General features: G+C 45.0%; 1 protein-coding gene across 1 annotated transcript; it reads left to right on the top strand.

Annotated features, from left to right (window-relative positions):
* Window positions 1-287: 287 nt before the first annotated feature.
* On the top strand, window positions 288-16,466 carry CHRNA6 (cholinergic receptor nicotinic alpha 6 subunit). Its single transcript, XM_003902705.5, has 6 exons — window positions 288-1,113; window positions 4,274-4,413; window positions 10,308-10,352; window positions 12,069-12,178; window positions 12,282-13,260; window positions 15,798-16,466. The coding sequence occupies exons 1-6, from the start codon at window positions 1,035-1,037 to the stop codon at window positions 15,927-15,929; spliced, it is 1,485 nt and encodes a 494-aa protein (XP_003902754.2). The 5' UTR covers window positions 288-1,034; the 3' UTR covers window positions 15,930-16,466.
* The last annotated feature ends 4,641 nt before the right edge of the window (window positions 16,467-21,107 follow it).

The following is a 21,107-nucleotide window of genomic DNA, read 5'->3' as shown; positions in this document are numbered from 1 at the left end:
ATTATAGGCATGAGCCACCACACCTGGTCTTTCTTCAGTTCTAACTCCTCTTTAACCAACACTGATATCTGATCAGAGGCTTAATTAATTAGAAACCCACTGACATGGCCGGGCGCCGTGGCTCACGCCTGTAATCCCAGCACTTTGGGAGGCCGAGGTGGGCAGATCACAAGGTCAGGAGATGGAGACCATCCTGGCTAACACAGTGAAACCCCGTCTCTACTAAAAATACAAAAAATGAGCTGGGCGTGGTGGTGGGCACCTGTAGTCCCAGCTACTCGGGAGGTTGAGGCAGGAGAATGGCGTGAACCCGGGAGGTGATCCACCATGCTTTGCAATAAGAATATTTAAATAAATGTGAAAATATCCAGGTGGTATCCATTCCTCTCATTCTCTGACATCTAGTCTCTAGTCCTGGATGATCACTGAACTCAGAAAAGGCACTGGAAGCCCTGGAGTCAGAAAAACAAAAACAAAAACAAACTTCTGTTCTCTCCAAGCTGCACTCATTAAGAGAGAAATGAGGATTCATATTGCAGAAAGTTTTCTAACAAGGTTAAGCCTTGATGAACTGGAGAACTCCATGAGTCAGAACAAACTTGTGGGGACCTAGCGTGAGCTTTACCTGTAGTTGGAGCTCAGTGAATTCCCCTAAGATTATGGTTGAAATTGCACCACAGAAAGATCTCAGCCACTCACAGGTGCTTGTCCTCCCAGGGTCCTGTCTGCCCCAGCATTTCCTTTCTGCTTTTCTTCCCCTTTCTTGCATGAAGAGACATCTAGGCTGATAGGAAATGTGATGACTCATCTGACATCAGATCGAATCCTTTTTATTCGCCCTTCGTGTCTGCCTCAGTCTCTGATCCTGGGAATAACCATGTGAAGTCCTGGGGATGCTTTGATTTCTCAGAAGACACACACAGATTGCAGTGGGCTTCTGATGATGTCAAGGTTGGATGCATGTGGCTGACTGATAGTTCTTTGTTTTCCACAATCCTTTGCCTAGAAAAAAGGAATCCAAGTGTGTTTTGACCATGCCGACCAGCAAGGGGCAGGGATTCTTTCACAGGGGCTTGTATCTCTGGCTGTGTGTGTTCACACCTTTCTTTAAAGGTAGGTTTCATTTCTGCTTTATCTTCTGTTTCCTTTTTAGCTACGTGTATTTACTCTCTTTTCTAGTTGTGCTTGAGAAGATACATTAATAAAAGATTCTGTGGTCTGCATAGGAACCACGACTGTTACAACTGCTAATTAATCTATTTGGTTTTTATGCGTTAGGTGTAACAAAAGATGAAATCTGAGGGGTACGGTGGGGAGGAGAGGACCATGAAACATAGTGCAAACCATATTTTATTTTATTTTTCCCAATGAAAATATAAGAAAAATAATACAGTTTTCTATTGATCTCTGCTGTGACTGTATTGAACTTATTTATTGGCAGTTATGTTTAATGTTTTTTCAAAGTGGTAATATATTTGTTAGCTGATATTATTACTCAGTCAATGAACTCTTCCATTTTGTAGGTAATTGTGTTCATTTGGGGAAACACATCACATGATTATGCTGAAACGTATCCCATGAGTAAGATCATTCATTTTAAAAGTTACAACTTAGAAATGGACCACTGCTGTTGTGCTGAATAAAATCACATTTTTATGCTGTTAGATTTGCAGGGGACTTGCTTTTCAAGGCTGATGAAGGGTTTATCTGCTATAAAAAGTCTTCAAGAGGAAGAAAATGGGTAATGAGGATTATTTGTTGTCTGCCATGGAGAAATATGTTTATCATGATTAATTACGATGGCAAGAATGATGTTTTACCTTAAATTTGTCCTTCCTGCTAAAAGCCTAGCATTTCAGTGTTTCCAAAGGCATTCGTCAGGCAACTCTTTCCATTTAGTAATTTAACAGAGATCTTTCCATTCGTGTTGCCTGATGAACTTTTCAATCCCTTTCCATTTTTTTTCCTTCAATGTATAAATCCCTTTGGGAAATTTGTGGCGTCCTACGTTAGGTATCAAATTTAAATTCTGTGAGGGAAAATGTAGAGGAGGTAGTAATGAAATCAATTATGTCAAATGAGGACAAGTAACCCCACTTTTAAGGTTTTCTTGGAAAAATACAAAGAGATATGCATAACGTTATTGTCTAAAATTTAGTGAATGAAAGTGCTATTATTTAAAAACCAATTTCAACTTTTAAAAACGTTTCAAGTGGCCGGGCGTGGTGGCTCACGCCTGTAATCCCAGCACTTTGGGAGGCCGAGGCAGGCGGATCACGAGGTCAGGAGATTGAGACCATCCTGGCTAACACGGTGAAACCTCGTCTCTACTAAAAATATAAAAAATTAACTGGGCTTGGTGGTGGGCGCCTGTAGTCCCAGCTACTTGGGAGGCTGAGACAGGAGAGTGGCATGAACCTGGGAGGTGGAGCTTGCAGTGAGCCGAGATTGTGCCACTGCACTCCAGCCTGGGCAACAGAGCCGAGACTCCATCTCAAAAAAAAAAAAAAAAGTTTCAAGTAAATTTGCCTTAAAAGCCTTGCATTCTCAGAAATCTCCACAATAACTGAATTTCAAAGTTGATTTTTGTTTTATTTTAAGTTCTGGGGTATATGGGCAGGATGTGCAGGTTTGTTACACAGGTAAACGTGTGCCATGGTGGTTTGCTGCACAGATCAATCCATCACCTAGGTATTAAGCCCAGCATGGACCCCCTTCCTCCCTGGACCCCCTCAAGAGGCTCTAGTGTGTGGTGTTTCCCTCCCTGTGTCCATGTGTTCTCATTGTTCAGCTCCCCCTTTAAGTGAGAACATGCAGTGCTTGGTTTTTCATTCCTGTGTTAGTTTGCTGAGGATAACGGCTTCAAGTTCCATCCATGTCCCTGCAAAGGACATGATCTTGTTCATTTTTATGGTTGCATAGTATTCCATGGTGCATATATACCACATTTTCTTTCTTTTGTTTTTTTTTTTTTTTTTTTTTTTGAGACAGAGTATTGCTCTGTCGCCCAGGCTAGAGTGTAGTGGCGTGATCTTGTTTCATTTCAAGCTCACTTCAAGCCTCCCTGGTTCACGCCATTCTCCTGCTTCAGCCTCCGAAGTAGCTGGGCCTACAGGCACCCACCACCACACCCGGCTAAGTTTTTGTGTTTTTAGTAGACACGGGGTTTCACCGTGTTAGCCAGGATGGTCTTGATCTCCTGACCTCGTGATCTGCCTGCTTCGGCCTCCCAAAGTGCTGTGATTACAAGCGTGAGCCACTGCGCCCAGCCTATACCACATTTTCTTTATCCAGTCTATCATTGATGGGCATTTGGGTTGATTGCATGTCTTTACTATTGTGAATAGTGCTGCAGTGAACATACCCATGCATGTATGTTTATAATAGAATGATTTATATTCCTTTGGTATATACCCAGTAATGGGATTGCTGGGTCAAATGGTATTTCAGGTTCTAGGTCTCTGAGGAATCGCCACATCATCTCCCACAATGGTTGAACTAATTTGCACTCTCACCAACAGCGTAAAAGCGTTCCTATTTCTCCATAGTCTCTCCAGCATCAACAGATTTCTTGACTTTTTAATTATTGCCATTCTGACTGGCGTGAGATGATATCTCATTGTGGTTTTGATTTGTGTTTCTCTAATGATTGGTGTTGAGCTTTTTTTCATGTTTCTTGGCCACATAAATGTCTTCTTTTGAGAAGTGTCTGTTCATGTCTTCAAAGTTGATTTTTTAAAAGAACATGACTTGCAAAGACCATCATGAAATTACTAGTTATTTCAGTTTCCTTGGTGAAGATCCCCAGCTAAGCGCCTTGCTGGTGTAGATACAGATGTTAGTTGATTCAGTATTTTAGACAAGAAAGGACAGGATTTTCCTGAATTACTGGAAAGGGTCTAGTGCCAGCAGTAAGACTGCGAGTTACTTCAGTGGCATAAGCGAAGATTACAAGCCTTGTGTCTACTCCTTTATATCTGCAGTGCCTTAGACTTTAAGAAATGCTCTGACCAACATAATTTTCTTTGATATTGCTCTAGTCCTGAAATTCAGGCATTACTCTTTTTATCTCCACTGTAAAGGTGAACAGCTGAGGCATAGAGGGTGGGGTGAGATGGGCACTGGTGGAGCATGCACAGGTGGGGACAACACCAGGATGCAATCATGGGCTGGGACATCCACTCCCCACAGGGCCCGGGAAGAATTGCCTAGAATCTCTGCAGTGGCCAGTGGCCTGGCTGGCTTTAACTCTCCCCTCTGTTTGGCCTCACAGGCGGTGCGGGCTGTGCAACTGAGGAGAGGCTTTTCCACAAACTGTTTTCTCATTACAACCAGTTCATCAGGCCCGTGGAAAACGTTTCTGACCCCGTCACGGTGCACTTTGAAGTGGCCATCACCCAGCTGGCTAACGTGGTGAGTGCCATCTGATCAGAGCTTTCCCCAGCATTGTTACGCTTTTGCAGGCGGTAAATGAAGGAATTTTAGAAACACAGATAAATGCAGATCTACAGAGATCTGGCCCTTCAAAGCCATCCATTTGGAAGGCAGGCACTTTTCCCACCAATGCTGTACCTGTCTGTGTGAGGCAGTGTTTTTCCTTGAAGTGCTTTCAGAACCAGTTTATGAATCAAAAAGTTGCAGGGGGAGTGAAAGGCAGCTAACTTCATGGGGCACCCATTGTGCACCAGATGCCTGTTAACACTGCGTGGCCAACATCTTCATCTCACTGCTGAGGAAATGGAAGTTCAGTTAAGTGACTTTCCCAGGGTCACTTAACTATAACTATAAAATGGCAAAATTGAGATTTAAATCCAAAGCTCATGCCCTTTTCACTCCACAGTTAAAAAATTGCTTTAAGGCTGGGCATGGTGGCTCACCCCTGTAATCCCAGCACTTTGGGAGGCTGAAGCAGGCGTATCCCTTGAACTGAAGAGTTCGAGACCAGCCTGAACAACATAGCAAGCTCCTGTCTCTACAAAATGCAAAAATTAGCCAGGTGTGGTGGCACATGCCTATAGTTCCTGCTACTAGGAAGGCTGAGGTGGGAGGATTGCTTGAGCCCAGGAGGTCAAGGCTGCAGTGAGCCAAGATTGCACCACTGCACTCCAGCCTGGGCAACAGAGCAGGGGAAAAAAAATTGCTTTAAGTCTTCTATGTTATGAGAACGAAAAAAATGCAATTTTCATTTAGCCTTGGGGGAAAAAAAAAAAGGATGGGAATTTGAGGATCTTAATTTAATTCCTTGCTACCGTGTTCAAGGGCAAGTAGGACTGGAGCTCGCTCTTTTGGATCATCTTTGCTCCCCCATTGCAGGGAGAGGGAGTGGCGAGGCCCGTACTCTTGAGTCAGCAAGGTCTGGGCTCCAGGGCTCAGACCAAATTCCAGGAAGATGCAGGCTTAAGAAGCAAGGGAGGTCTGAAGTGTCTCCAGAGAGGGGCTCTGGAGCGTTCTTGAGACTACAGCACGCGGAAGGGAGCCCTGCCCATCAAGTCAGCCCCAGCCATGGATAGTGAAGGGGCCTCCTTCCTCCCAGACTTTGCTCTGTGGGTGAGGTGGCGGTGACTCTTCTGGGTACACCTGGGGAAAGACCCTAATGACAGGCATGAGTCAGACCCCACCACATTCTCCAGTCCATACTTCCCAGTGGATGAAACCAACCCTGGCCCAGTCCTCTATCTGTGACCCAGGCTGGAAGTGTGCATGCACTGGCTGAAAAAAATAAAGCCAGATGTTTCCCCTTACCTGGATGCGCCCTCCCATCCTTTAGTGAGTATTTATTTGGTGCCTGTTCTAATCCCTTTTCCAACTCCCGTAGCTTTGTCCTGGTTCCTGGTCTCCTGCTGGGCTGGAAGCAGTTCTTGCTGTGTACTAGGTTGTTGTGAACTGAGAGCTGAACTGAGTTTCCTCTGAAGTCTGTGAGGGCCACCTCACTGCATGGCATCACTCCATAACCCTGCTGGACACGCCCTTGCAGGAGGTTATTCTGAAGATGGGAGTGAAATGGCTGGTAAATGCAGATTTTGGCATTTACATTTGGTTGCAAGTATCAGATATTAAAAGAAAACCCACAGCCTTTACAAAACAAAAAGTGTATTCCTTTCTTATGCAACAGAAATCTAAAGATTAACAGTCCAGGAGATTAATATCAGTCAGTTTCACGGTGTTAGTGATTGCACATGTATGTTCAGTTGTCCAGGTTATGCACCGCACAGCTCCAAGGGATGTCATTCCAACGAACCGTGATTCTAAACGTATAAACCAGATGAGGCAGCAGTGACCAAGGTTCCTTCCTTCTTTCTATTTCACTACCCTTTGTGCGTGGCTTCTTCCCTCAGTGTTGCTTCATGGTTCAAGATAACTGATGTATTCCCATCCTCACATTCACATTCTTTGCAAGAAACAGAAGGAAGAGAGGAAAAGGGCAAAGTGTACATCCTAGACTTCTGTGACTTCCATAAGAGTTGTTGCTTTCCGTCTCATTGACTACCTCCAGCTGCAAAGCAGACTTGGAACTGCAGGTTTTTAAAACTGAATTTTTATTTCTTGAGATCGTTATAGATTGACATGCAGTTGTAAGAAATAACAGAGGATCCCTTGTAGACTCTGCCCGTTTCCCCCACTAATCTGCCCTCCATTCTGAAATCTTCTCATTTCAACAATGTCATACGTAACTGGAATCATAGAGTAGGTAAACTTGTGGGACTGGGTTTTTTCCTCAGCATCATCTTTAGAGATTCCTCTGAGTCGCTGAGTATATCAGTAGTTCATTCCTTCTTGTTGCTGAGTAGTACTCCAGGTTGCTTTTTTTGTTTGTTTGCTTGTTTTGTTTTGTTTTGTTTGTTTTTGAGACAGTCTCACTCTCACCCAGGCTGGAGTGCAGTGGTGTGATCTCGGCTCACTGCAACCTACGCCTCCCGGACTCAAGTGATTCTCCTGCCTCAGACTCCCAAGTAGCTGGGGTTGCAGGCATGCACCACTACGCCAGGCTAATTTTTGTGTATTTAGTAGAGATGGGGTTTCACCATGTTGGCCAGGCTGGTTTCGAACTCCTGACCTCAAGTGATCTGCCCACCATGGCCTCCCAAAGTGGGGATTACAGGTGTGAGCCACCACACTTGGACTACGATGTTTTATTTAACCATTAACTTGTTAAAGGACATTTGAGCTGATTCCAGTTTTTGGTCTATTGCAAATAAAGCTACTGTGAACATTTGTGTACAGGTTTTGGTGTAAATATAAACCTCCATGTCTTTGGGATAAATGCCCAGGAGTGCAATAGCTGTGTGTTGTCAGGTGAACTTGGGGTGGCGGAGAGAAGTGGCACAGCCAGGAAACTTTGTTGCCCCTCCCTTCTGGAGGGCCTCGGGGCCCTCTGTCTGATCCCCAGCTTGGCTCTGGAGCACCAGGGCTCTACCTGGAAGTGTGTTCGTGTCATGCAAAATGACCTTGGCCAGAAGGTTTTCTGGTTTCTTTCAGTGCAGGAGCAAGACCAAGTGCCCCTCGGAGGGATCCAGTGTTTGTGCTGGCCTGGTATATCTGAAATGACAAAGATAAAGCTTTGGTGTAATGCAGCCCACTTGGCCTTTCTGATCCGAGTCTCCGAGTCTGCTGCTGCTCCAGAAATGAGTCCATTTGAAATCATAACTCAAAGCCTTTGATGCAGCTGCCATGTCAATGAATTGATTTTTCCAAGAAAGAGGTACAGGTTGATGGCGCCAGGAATGGAGTTGATGCTGTGGGTCTTTGGATTCCTCCAGCAGGGACGTGTGATAGCAGTGCCATGCCCATTGGTGGGATCTGGAATTGGATGGAGAGAGTACGACTTGCCAGACAGGTCCTGCTCCATAGGGTCAGCTGACATCTCTCAAGGTGTCCACACCCCCATGGGCCATGTCTATAACACTTGGAGCTTCTCTGAGCCTGTGGAAGTGAGGCTGTGGAGTTGGCTATTGCCAAATGATCTCAGCTTTCTGAACACAGTGTGCTCATTCAGAGACAAAGCAGGCTTTGGAGGGCAGTTAGGGCTTATACCCTCACCCCCGAGGCCTTCCTGGAACCGAGACTGCAGGGCTAGTCCATTCCTGACCAGCAGTGAGTGGATTTATGGACACAGCCCCTGCTGGACTCTGCAGATTGCAAGGGGACGCTCATCACCAGAAGGCACTGACCGCAGGCTTGTGTAATTGTAAAGCCATGAATTGGTTGACCAATAGATAAGTACAGATAATTTCTTTGCTTCCTGGAACTCACAGGAACCCATGACTGCAACTCCTTTGCTGATCTTTCAAACCCCTGGGGCTTACCCTGTCTTGTCACAGGCCCATTTGAAAGAGGAAGCCTGGCAGGGTTTCTGTTTAGAGTTTTCCAGGAGGGGCAGCAGTGGGGATGGAGTAGGGGAGAAGAGAACTGCAGGGCAGCCACTGGCCCAGGGCAAGCTGGTGTCTGAGCCTGACCACGGCTCCCTCGGCCACCACCACTGAGCTCATTTACTCTGGAGGGTGCCTGGGTGTCTTGGGAAGCAAGGCTGACTGAGGAAGACTTGTGAATCTACTCTGGCCACTGGGGACATACCACAGCCACCAGGCTGCTGGGCCGTAAGGCTGCTCAAGGTGCCAGATGTGTCTTTGGTAGTTCTCCCACTGAGAGGTGGTAGCTTAGGAACTCATTACATTTGGAATGCCACCTGGAATGCTCTTCCTCCACACAGCCCTGTCTGTCTTCTGGTCATTTAAGTATCTGCTTAAACATTACCTCCTCAAAGAAGCCTTCTTTGCCCATCCCATCTAAAATAGATATGTGTGTTTGAGATTATGTGCACGTGTGTGCATGAGCGTGTGTGTGCATGAGTGTGTGTGCATGTACACCAGCGTGTGAGAGCATGTGTATGAGTGTGTGACTGTGCCTGAGTGTATGAGTGTGTCCATGTGCATGAGTGTGTGTGTGCATGAGTGTGCACCAGTGTATGAGTGTGAGTGTGCATGTATGAGTGTGTAAGTGTGTATGAGAGTATATGTGTGAGAGTACGAATGTGTATGAGAATTCATGAGTGGGTATGTGAAAGTGTGCATGAGTGCGTGTGAGAGTGTGTGCATGAGTGTGTGTGTGTGCATGAGTGTGTATGAGAGTACCATGAGTGTGCGTGCACATGTGAATATGTGTGCATGAGTGTGAGTGTGCATGAGTGTGTGCGTGTATGAGTGTGCATGTGTGTGCATATGTGTGTGTTTGTGTCCACACATGGACCATTCCCTCCTCCTTTATCCTCATAGGACTTACCGCTCTCTTATGTTATAGTATAGATCTATTAGTAATTTTATGTCTCCCCATGTAACAGCTAAGACACATGAAGGCAGGACATTTTCCCATCCTCTTACTGCTGTAGTCCCAATATTTATAGAGCACGTAGTGGTTACTCAATAAATATTTATGTAGTGAATGATTGAAGTGGTGGCTTGGCTGGGGGTGGGTAGCAGCTGCCAGCTGGAAATTCCATGGTGGCAGAGGCTTTTTTTTTTTTTCTTTTGAGATGGAGTCTCTCTCGGTCGCATGGGCTGGAGTGCAATGGCACGATCTTGGCTCACTGCAACCTCCATCTCCAGGGTTCAAGCACTTCTCCTGCCTCAGCCTCCCAAGTAGCTGGGATTACAGGCACCTGCCACCACACTTGGCTAATTTTTTGTATTTTTTAGTAAAGACGGGGTTTCACCATGTTGGCCAGGGTGGTCTCGAACTCCTGACCTCAGGTGATGCACCTGCCTCGGCCTCCCAGAATGCTGGGATTGCAGGTGTGAGCCACTGTGCCCGACCGACTGAGGCTGACATTTTAAGGTAGAATCCCAGGGCAGGGGTCTCAGGACTCAGAGCCTGGAGAGCCCTGAGGCACAGTCGGGGATGGGAGGCGTTTAGGGAACAGGCAAAAACACTGCAGGATTGGAATCCCCACCACTATCTGCAGCATCTCCCTCCCTCCTTCCTGCTGTCGCTCTTCTTTTCTTTCCTTCCTTTCATGGAACTAGAAAACTTGATGGGCTGCAGAGATCAGAAGCACTTCACAGAAGAGGTGAGACTTAAATCAGCTATGAAAGAGTTTAAAGCCACATTTCCTCTCAAAATCCACAGGGCTGGAGCCAGATGTGAAAATGCTGCATTTCTGCTTGCATGCTGGATGCTTTCACATGTTGCCTTTAAGTCTTCTTTCACTGGCATGAATATGTCAGATTTGGTTCTTTTTAGTTGTAATTTTTGCTCTAAGACTCACCTCTATGGCAAGCACATTTGAGGCTAAAAATATTATTTCTTCTTCCCAGGATGAAGTAAACCAGATCATGGAAACCAATTTGTGGCTGCGTCACGTATGTGCCTATATCATCTGTTGGCTTAATGATGTCAAATGGATAAAACCCACAAGCACTACCTTGTTCCATCTCCAACTAGTTTTAGAATATAAAATATTATCCTCTAGGTCATCTCCAAAGCCTAAAGTGCAGCTCTGGTAATAGCTGACTTGATGCACGCTTCACAGGTGCAGACACCTAGTGACAGAGGTCCTTCTGACATAGAGATTTCCGTCCTTCGTGGTTGCTGCTCTCAGATCTTCCACTTTTCTGTAACTTGAGCTCCCGGGTCTGATGCTTGCCTGCTCTTTGATCCCTGCTTGACCAGGCTTGGAGAAGTCAGTAGCTGAGCTTGGGAGCATGTACATGAGATTCCCAGCAGCTGGTTTTATCAGTCGTACCCCTTCTTCCTTAGGAAAGTCTTGGAGGGGTGCAGTGGCTCACGCCTGTAATCCTAGCACTGTGAGAGCCTGAGGCAGGAGGATCACCTGAGGTCAGGAGTTCGAGACCAGCCTGGCCAACATGGTGAACCCTTGTCTCTAATAAAAATACAAAATTAGCCTGGCGTGGTGGTGGGCGCCCCAAACCCAGCTACTCGGGAGGCTGAAGCAGGAGAATTGCTTGAACCAAGAGGCGGAAGTTGCAGTGAGCTAAGATTGCGCCACTACGTTACCAGCATGGGCAACAGAGCAAGACTCTGTCTTGAAAAAAAACCAAAAAACAGAAAGGAAGTCTTAATCATTTATACAGATTTTGTTAAAAAAAAATCCAAAACTTATCATCATACCCTTGAACTTTTTGATATTAGAAATGGGTTGCCACTCCAGTGTGAGTGTTGTACCTCATGGAATATGGAAGTTAAGCCTAAAACTTTGACCAGCTAACTAATAGTCAATACATAATTATCTAATGAAATATTTGCCTAAATCAGCTTAGCTATTTAGCTCCTGTTCCCCATGGATAAAATTGTCCGGATTTTGATAGAAACCAATGCATTCTTCAAATAAGAATGTATTCTTTTTACTTTTTTTTTTTTTTTTTTTGAGACGGAGTCTTGTTCTGTCGCCCAGGCTGGAGTGCAGTGGTGTGATCTTGGCTCACTGCAAGCTCTGACTCCCAGGTTCACACCATTCTCCTGCCTCAGCCTCCCGAGTAGGTAGGACTACAGGCGACTGCCACCATGTTCGGCTGCTTTTTTTTTTTTGTATTTTTAGTAAAGACGGGGTTTCTCCGTGTTAGCCAGGATGGTCTCGATCTCCTGACCTCGTGATCTGCCCACCTCAGCCTCCCAAAGTCCTGGGATTACAGGTGTGAGCCACCGTGCCCAGCCGAATGTATTCTTTTTTGAAAAACAACTGTTGAACCATCATAAAGTTAACATTGGAAGATATTAAGAAACGATTTTTTTTTTCCAGATAGTCTCACTCTGTCACCCAGGCTGTAGTATGGTGACATGATCTCAGCTCACTGCAAACTCTGCCTCCCAGGTTTAAGTGATTCACCTACCTCAGCCTCCTGACTAGTTGGGACTACAGGCGCGTGCCACCACACCCAGCTAATTTTTGTATTTTTAGTAGAGACGGGGTTTCACTATGTTGGCCAGGTCTTGAACTCCTGACCTCAAGTGATCTGCCCGCCTTGGCCTCCCAAAGTGCTGGGATTACAGGCATGAGCCACCGTGCCTGGCCAGAAAGTTATTAAGAAATTTTAAAAGCCGATTTCTATTTATTTTAGATCTGGAATGATTATAAATTGCGCTGGGATCCAATGGAATATGATGGCATTGAGACTCTTCGAGTTCCCGCGGATAAGATTTGGAAGCCCGACATTGTTCTCTATAACAAGTATGGGTCTCTGACCACTGTAGCCTCTTTCCAAAGCTGCTGTTGGTGTATTCTGGCCTATAGCAAAGGGAGTGTTACTAATGGTGTCTGACTTGCTTTGCAGTGCTGTTGGTGACTTCCAAGTCGAAGGCAAGACAAAAGCTCTTCTTAAATACAATGGCATGATAACCTGGACTCCACCAGCTATTTTTAAGAGTTCCTGCCCTATGGATATCACCTTTTTCCCTTTTGATCATCAAAACTGTTCCCTAAAATTTGGTTCCTGGTCGTATGACAAAGCTGAAATTGATCTTCTAATCATTGGATCAAAAGTGGATATGAATGATTTTTGGGAAAACAGTGAATGGGAAATTATTGATGCCTCTGGCTACAAACATGATATCAAATACAACTGTTGTGAAGAGATATACACAGATATAACCTATTCTTTCTACATTAGAAGATTGCCGATGTTTTACACAATTAATCTGATCATCCCCTGTCTCTTTATTTCATTTCTAACTGTGTTGGTCTTTTACCTTCCTTCAGACTGTGGTGAAAAAGTGACGCTTTGTATTTCAGTCCTGCTTTCTCTGACTGTGTTTTTGCTGGTCATCACAGAGACCATCCCGTCCACATCTCTGGTGGTCCCACTGGTGGGTGAGTACCTGCTGTTTACCATGATCTTTGTCACACTGTCCATCGTGGTGACTGTGTTTGTGTTGAACATACACTACCGCACCCCAACCACACACACCATGCCCAGGTGGGTGAAGACAGTTTTCCTGAAGCTGCTGCCCCAAGTCCTGCTGATGAGGTGGCCTCTGGACAAGACAGGAGGCACAGGCTCTGATACAGTGCCCAGAGGCCTTGCCAGGAGGCCTGCCAAAGGCAAGTTTGCAAGCCTTGGGGAACCCAGACATCTTAAAGAATGCTTCCACTATCACAAATCAAATGAACTTGCCACCAGCAAGAGAAGATTAAATCATCAGCCGTTACAGTGGATGGTGGAAAATTGGGAGCACTCGCCTGAAGTTGAAGATGTGATTAACAGTGTTCAATTCATAGCGGAAAACATGAAGAGCCACAGTGAAACCAAGGAGGTAAATGTGTGTTCCCTCCACCCAGCCAGCTTGCACCCTTCGCAGCCTATGGGCACTCTGGAGGCACAGTCAGACCTTCAGTGTGAGTGTTGTTCCTGAGACGGTCCTGCAGCCTTGCTCTGAGACCTGGCTTTGTTATTGTGTGGTTATGGGTGGACTGACAGGGTCACACCTGCCAGTGGAGTGGGGTCAGGTGCAACAGCCCTAGAGCAAATCTCCACCTCCAGAAATGTGAACTCAAGTAAAATTTGCTTAAAATAAACATTCAGGGCTGGGCACGTGGCTCACCCCTGTAATCCTAGCACTTTGGGAGGCCAAGGTGGGCAGATCACCTGAGGTCAGGAGTTTGAGACCAGCATGACCAACATGGGGAAACCCCGTCTCTGCTAAAAATATAAAAATTAACCAGGCATGGTGGCACAGGCCTGTAATCCCAGCTACCTGGGAGGTTGAGGCAGGAGAATCTCTTGAACCCAGGAGGTGGAGGTTACAGTGAGCCGAGATCACACCCCTGCACTCCAGCCTGGATGACAGAGCGAGACTCCATCTCAAAAATAAAAATAAACAAACAAACTCAGGGCAACCTCAGTTAATGAAACCAAGAACCTCAGCCTGAGCAACATAGCGAGACTCTGAACTACCAAAAAAAAAAAAAAAAAAAATTAGCAGGCGTGTTGGTGCATACCTGTAGTCCCAGCCACTCAAGAGGCTGAGGTGGGAGGATTGCTTGAGCCCAGGAGTTTGAGGCTGCAGCCTGGGAGATAGACGACAGATCAGGGTCCTGTCTCAGAAAAAAAAAAAAAAAGCCCTGCACAAGAAACAACGGCAGATAAAAAGGTAGAAAGAGAAAAGCTGCCCCAGAGGGAAGGAGAAATGAGTTCAGAGTAGCGTGCAGCCTGGGGGTGCTGGGAGATGTGGGAGAGGGCAGGAGTGCTTTCGCTCCGGCAGCTCTGGCTCCACTTGTCCTACTTGAGAGGGATTTAGGTGCTGGTGAAATGAGCCCTAGGGATATTTTTAGCATTCACGTACTCTGCTCCTGCTGCCCAGAGTCTAACTATAGCAGCATGTGCCTCCCTCAGCCTCCAAAGACAGAGCTCAAGAGAATCATGCCAATTTCCCACAGCATGTGGGTGACTAGCAGAGGGCATCTGAAACTTGGGCCAGGTGTCTGGGTTTGACTTCAGACTGTAGCTGCTGGCAGCCATCACTCCTAGTGAAAGGATACTGTGAGACCGAAAGTCCACCCTGTTGGTGTAGGAGGAGGATGCTGTGAATGGCTGTCATGCGGATGTGTCACAGGACAAGAGAGCCCAGAAAAATTCACCTTCATACAATTTAAAAGAAGACCCTCTCTCTACAAAAAATACAAAAATTAGCAGGGCATGGTGGCGCATGGCTGTAATTGCAGCACTTTTGGAGGCCAAGGCTGGGGAATTGTTTAAGTAAGGCCAGGAGTTTGAGACCAGCCTGGGCAACATATTGAGACCCCGTTTCTAAAAAACAAATTTTTAAAAATTTGCCATGTCTGTTGTCCCAGCTACTTGGGAGGCTAAGGCTGGAGGATTGCTTGAGCCCAGGAGTTCCAGGTTTCAGTGAGCCGCAATCACACCACTGCACTTCAGCCTGGGCAACACAGCAAAATCCTGTCCCTAACATTTTTTTTTTTTTTTAATTTAAGAAACAGCTGCTGTTGACTTAATCACTACCAGTTAGGGCTCTCAAGACACAAGTACAGAGACAGTGGCAGAAGGCTGGAGGGTCAGGAACTGGGAGAAATACAACCAGCTCTCCATGGCCAGCATCCCTTTGAGGGCTGGAGGGCTGCCTATTCCTGATAAAGTGGTTCTCAATCATACCTCATGTCCTGCACCCCCAGCGGTACCTGCTGCCTCAAACTCATTCCCCAGACTTGCCATGGAGCCAGACTACCGAGCGTTGCAAAGCATGAGTCTAGCTCTCTGAGCAGCTGCTTCTCAGTAGTGTCTCTTGCAGTTGGGAAAGTCCCTGGGGACCCACGGAGTCAGGGCTTTGCCGCAGACTCTGCTGTGAGGCTCTCACAGAGGCTGTGCATTCGCCCTCTGCGGACGAAACAAAATGTCTTATGTGTCCTATACAGGAGACATGGATTCACCAAATACTAATATTTGCTTTATTTTTATTTTTATTTATTTTTCGAAATGGAGTCTTACTCTGTCACCCATGCTGGAGTGCAATGGTGTGATCTTGGTTCGCTGCAACCTCCACCTCCTGGGTTCAAGCGATTCTCTTGCCTCAGACTCCCGAGTAGCTAGGACTACAGGCACATGCCACCACGCCTGGCTAATTTTTGTATTTTTAGTAGAGATGGGGTTTCACCATGTTGGCCAGGCTGGTGTCGAACTCCTGACCTCAGGTGATCTGCCTGCCTGGCTAATATTTGCTTTAAAATGTGCCAGAGAAACCTTCTTTGAAAAAGAAGCAGCTTATTGATGAAACAACGCATGTTTCTTATGATTTTTGTTTTTTAAAACAGCTCTTAATTTTTGTTTGCATTTCAGGTAGAAGATGACTGGAAATACGTGGCCATGGTGGTGGACAGAGTATTTCTTTGGATATTTATAATTGTCTGTGTGTTTGGAACTGCAGGGCTATTTCTACAGCCACTACTTGGGAACACAGGAAAATCTTAAAATGTATTTTCCTTTATGTTCAGAAATTTACAGACACCATATTTGTTCTGCATTCCCTGCCACAAGGAAAGGAACGCAAAGGCTTCCCACGCAAGTCCCCCATCTGCTAAAGCTGATGGCTAGATGGAAAAAGAGGACTTTCTTGCACCTCAGGAGGCGGAATATCCTCCAGTGTAGCACAGGGGGAGAAGTGAGAAGTGTTATGACATTAGTGCCCAGATTGGGCAGCACCCACGGCTACAGTGTCAGGTCAGTTTTCTCATGTCTGTGTGTTTGGCTTCCCAGGACACAAATGACTTACAATACAGCCTAACTATGTAATTTACATCAAGCCACACTAAGAAGTTCTGCTTTACCTCCAGCGGTTGCTGTTTCTCAGTATTATGACAGGTGACAGGTGAACTCCGGGAATTGGACCTTGCAACATTTGTGAACCGTTTACAATACTTGTGAACTATTGCATCCTTGATTTCTTGTGCATGTCTCTGTGATGTAGCTCACCCCCCTCAGCATTATTTGATATAGATTGTTTGTTTTTTTAAAAAAAAAAACAGTTTGGCCAGGTGTGGTGGCTCACGCCTGTAATCCCAGCACTTTGGAGGCTGAGGAAGGAGGATTGCTTGAGCCCAGGAATTCAAGACCAGCCTGGGCAACATAGGGAGACCCTGTGTTACAAAATTAAAAACATTAGCCACTGTGGTGTTTTGCACCTGTGGTCCTAGCTACTTGGGAGGCTGATGTGGGGAGGATTGCTTGAGCTTGGGGGGTTGAGGCTACAGTGAGCCATGATCACACCACTGCACTCCAGCCTGGGTGACAGAGTGAGACTCTGTCTCAAAAATAAATCAATAAATAAAAACTACCAGATAGTCAGAGTCTTTCTCAACAGGCTGTATTTGCTTAGCATTCATCTGGCAAGAAGCTTGAGGGGAAACCCAGCGCTGTGCTAGGCATTGCAAGGGTGACAGCAGTGGATTCTTTCACACAAGTGCTTGTAGCTTCTTAGGAAAAGTAGTAGCTATGAAGACTGCAGGCCAGATGTCATCTGGGGAATGTCACTAGAGCAACCAGAATAGGAGAACATGACGAGACATGGCCAGGGAAACCCAAAGCAACCCTTTTGTTGTGGATTGGAAAAAGTTGTCTTTCTAGTCTTTTTAATTTTTTTTTTTTTTGAGACACTGTCTTGCTGCGACACCCGGGCTAGAGTCAAATGGCTCAATCTCGGCTCACTGCAACCTCTGATTTCCCTGGTTCAAGTGATTCTCCTGCCTCAGCCCCCCTGAGTAGCTAGGACTACAGGTGTGTGCCACCATGCCCAGCTAATTTTTGTATTTTTAGTAGAGACAGGATTTCACCATGTTGGCCAGGCTGGTCTCAAACTCATGACCTCAAGTGATCCACCTGTCTCAGCGTCCCAAAGTGCCAGGATTTACAGGCGTGGGCCACCACTCCCAGACGTCTAGTCTTTTTTCATCAACAGTTTTCATTTCTTCATTGTACTGATATTGAAAATAAAGTTTTTTCTTTTCTTTTCTTTTTTTTTTTGAGACAAAGTTTCACTCTTGTTGCCCAGGCTGGAGTGCAATGGCGCGATCTGGGCTCACTGCAACCTCTGCCTTGTGGGTTCAAGCGATTCTCCTGCCTCAGCCTCCTGAGTAACTGGGATTACAGGCATGTGCCATCATGCCCAGCTAATTTTATATTTTTAATAGAGATGGGATTTCTCCATGTTGATCAGGCTGGTCTCAAACTCCTGATCTCAGGTGATCTACCTGCCTCGACCTCCCAAAATGCTGGGATTATAAGCGTGAGCCACAGCGCCTGGCCCAAGTTATTTCTTTTTTAAAATTTTCATTTAGGTTTTTAGTTTTAAGTTGGGTCCAATGCCACATGCATATTTCTTCTATAAGGAATTATAATCTTGGAGCTTTTGGAGCAATTCCTTTTCTGAGAGGGAGGAGCTTGGGAATTCTGTTTTATCATACTCTGATTATCTTCTTATTTGTCGTATAAATATTATAACACTTTTAAACATGTATTTTAAGGCAGAAAACAATAAATCAAATCTAGCAAAGGAAATAATTTCATTTGTGCCTTTTCCCTTCTAGTCTTTGTCTATATGCAAACACTTCAATTTTACCTTGCAATGCCGTTTCCTTAAAACATAATATCAGCAACATTCTCCTTTACAGAGTCTTGAAGTATAATTTTTATGATGGCATAATTAACATTGTGTTGGTACATCATAATTTTTATGACTACCATGTGAATTCTTCTTTGTCTTTTTTCTGCTAGGGCTTGAGGTTCTCTGTAGGACATTAGGCAGAGGTCTTGAATTCGAATGACTCTATTTTATTTTTTATTCTTTCTTTATTTTTTTGAGACAGACTCTCACTCTGTCATCCAGGCTGGAGTGCAGTGGCACGGTGCCGGCTCATTGCAACCTCCTCCTCCCGGGTTCAAGCGATTTTCCTGCTTCAGCCTCCTGAGTAGCTGGGATTACAGGGGCCTGCACCATGCCTGGCTAATTTTTGTACTTTTAGTAGGGATGGAGTTTTGCCATGTTGGCCAGGCTGGTCTCGAACTCCTAACCTCAAGTGATCCACCCGCCTCAACCTCCCACAGTGCTGGGACTACAGGCATGAGCCACCGCACCCAGCCTGAATGACTCTATTTTAGAGCATTTTTATTCCCTGTAATGTTGGTGACTGTAGTACCTACCTTTTATCTTCCTGTCTTTATAGAGGATTGGTTGTTACACAATACTTTATTTTTTATTCCTAAGCCCAATCAATATTTAATTTCATTTACCTTTTTTTAACTGTGGTAAAATCATATAATGTAAAATTTCCTATCTTAGCCATTTTTAAGCATCCAGTTCAATGGTATTAAATGCCTTCTTTTTTTTTTTTAAGATGGAGTATTGCTCTGTCACCAGGCTGGAGTGCAGTGGCACAATCTCTGCTCACTGCAACCTCCGCCTCCAGGGTTCAAGTGATTCCCCTGCCTCAGCCTCCCAAGTAGCTGGGACTACAGGCACGCACCACCACGCCCGGCTAATTTTTTGTATTTTAGTAGAGACAGGGTTTCATCATGTTGGCCAGAATGGCCACTCTGGGTACCTCATATAAGTGGAATCATATTGTGTTTGTTCTTTTGTGACTGGTTTATTTCACATAGTGTAAACAGCTTCAAGGTGCATCTATATCGTAGCATGTGTCAACATTTCTTTCCTTTTCAAGGCTGAATAATACAGTGTCGTGTGTATTTACCGAACTTTATGTATCCATTCACCTGTCAATGGACACTTGGGTTGCTTCTACCTTTTGCCTGCTGCCATGAACTTGGGCTTACAAATAATTCTGAGTCGCTGCTTTCAGTTATTTTAGGTATACACTCAGAAGTGAAATTGCTGGATCAGATAGTTATTCTATTTTTTAATTTTTAATTTTTGTGGGTAAATAGTACTTGTATATATTTATGGGTTATGTGAGATATTTTTATATAGGTGCGCAATGTGTAATAATCACATTAGTGATTATTATAAATGGGGTGTCCGTTACCTCAAGCATTTGTCCTTTGTGTTACAATCTAATTATACTCTTTTAGTTATTTTTAAATGTACAATTAAATAATATTTTACTAGTCACCCTGTTGTGTTAGCAAATACTAGATCTTACTCATTCTTTCTATTTATTTGTACCCATGGTTATTCTATTTTTCATTTTCTGAGGAATCATTATACTGTTTTCCACAGGGCTGCACCATTTTACATATTCCCACGAGCAGTGCACAAGGGTTTTGATTTGTCGGCATCCTCACCAACACTTGTTATTTTCTGGGGTTTTTGGCAGTTGCCATCCTAATGGGTAAGAGGTGATGTCTCATGGTGGTTTTGTTTTGTGTTTCCCTAATGATTAGCAATGTTGAGCATTTTTTCATGTGCTTACCGGCCATTTGTATATCTTCTTTGGAGAAATGTCTATTTAAGTCCTTCACCCATTTTAAAAATCAGGTTATTTGTGGCCTTGCGTTGTGGTGCACGCCTGTAATCCCAGCACTTTGGGAGGCCGAGGCAGGCAGATCACAAGGTCAAGAGATCGAGACTATCCTGGCCAACATGGTGAAACCCCATCTCTACTAAAAATACAAAAATTAGCTGGGCATGATGGTACACACCTGTAGTCCCAGCTACTTGGGAGGCTGAGGCAGGAGAATCACTTGAACCCGGGAGGTGGAGGTTGCAGCAAGCAGAGATTGTGCCACTGCACTCCAGCCTGGCGACAGAGTGAGACTCCATCTCAAAAAATAAAAAAAATCAGTTTATTTGTTTTTTGAGTTGTTGAGTTGTAGGAGTTCTTGATATGTTCTGTATATTAATTGCCCATCAGATATAAAAACAAGACTTTCAAGAATTGCATTGCAGCCAGGTGTGGTGGCTGATGCCTGTAATCCTAGCACTATGGGAGGCTGAAGCGGAGGGATTACCTGAGTCCAGGAGTTTGAGACCAGCCTGGGCAACATGATGAAACCCCATCTCTACAAAAAATACAAAAATTAGCTGGATATGCTGGCACCTGCAGTCCCAGCTACTCATGAGGCTGAAGTGGGAGGATTACTTGAGGCCAGGAGGTCAAGGTTGCAGTGAGCTATGATCATGCTATTGCATTCAGCCTGGGCAACAGAATGAGACCCTGTCACAAAATAAAACAAATAAAATAGAAAAAGGAACTGCATTGCAGGAAGATGGGAGGAGAGTGCTCCCAGCCAGGGTCAAGCAAACCCCATCCTGACTTCTTAACACATACCTTTCTACTTGAGCATGCCTTAGACTGCTCAGTTCAGCTTTCCAGAAGTTGCTCAGTGACCCTTAGGGGAGAGAGAATCTTGAACTTACAAGTAAACAAACTAGCAACATAGTTTTAAGAAGAAATGAACTGAGCATTGGGGGAGGGGGAAGGGGGAATCACAGCATTTGTTCAGAAGAACATATGAAAGCGTGGATTGAAAATGTATAAAGGGGCATGAAGGGAGTAAAAAAAAGGATCTCTTTGTTAATTGAGATTTTTAGCTTTTATTTTTATTTTTATTTTCTTTTGAGCAGGAGTTTTGCTCTTGTCACGCAGGCTGGAGTGCAGTGGTGCGATCTTAGCTCACTATAACCTCCGCTTCCTG

Source organism: Papio anubis, chromosome 8, assembly GCF_008728515.1.
Source record: "Papio anubis isolate 15944 chromosome 8, Panubis1.0, whole genome shotgun sequence".
Classification (NCBI taxonomy): Eukaryota; Metazoa; Chordata; class Mammalia; order Primates; family Cercopithecidae; genus Papio; species Papio anubis.
The sequence above is the reverse complement of the archived record's forward strand: the minus strand, read 5'-3'. Positions and strand labels throughout refer to the sequence as shown.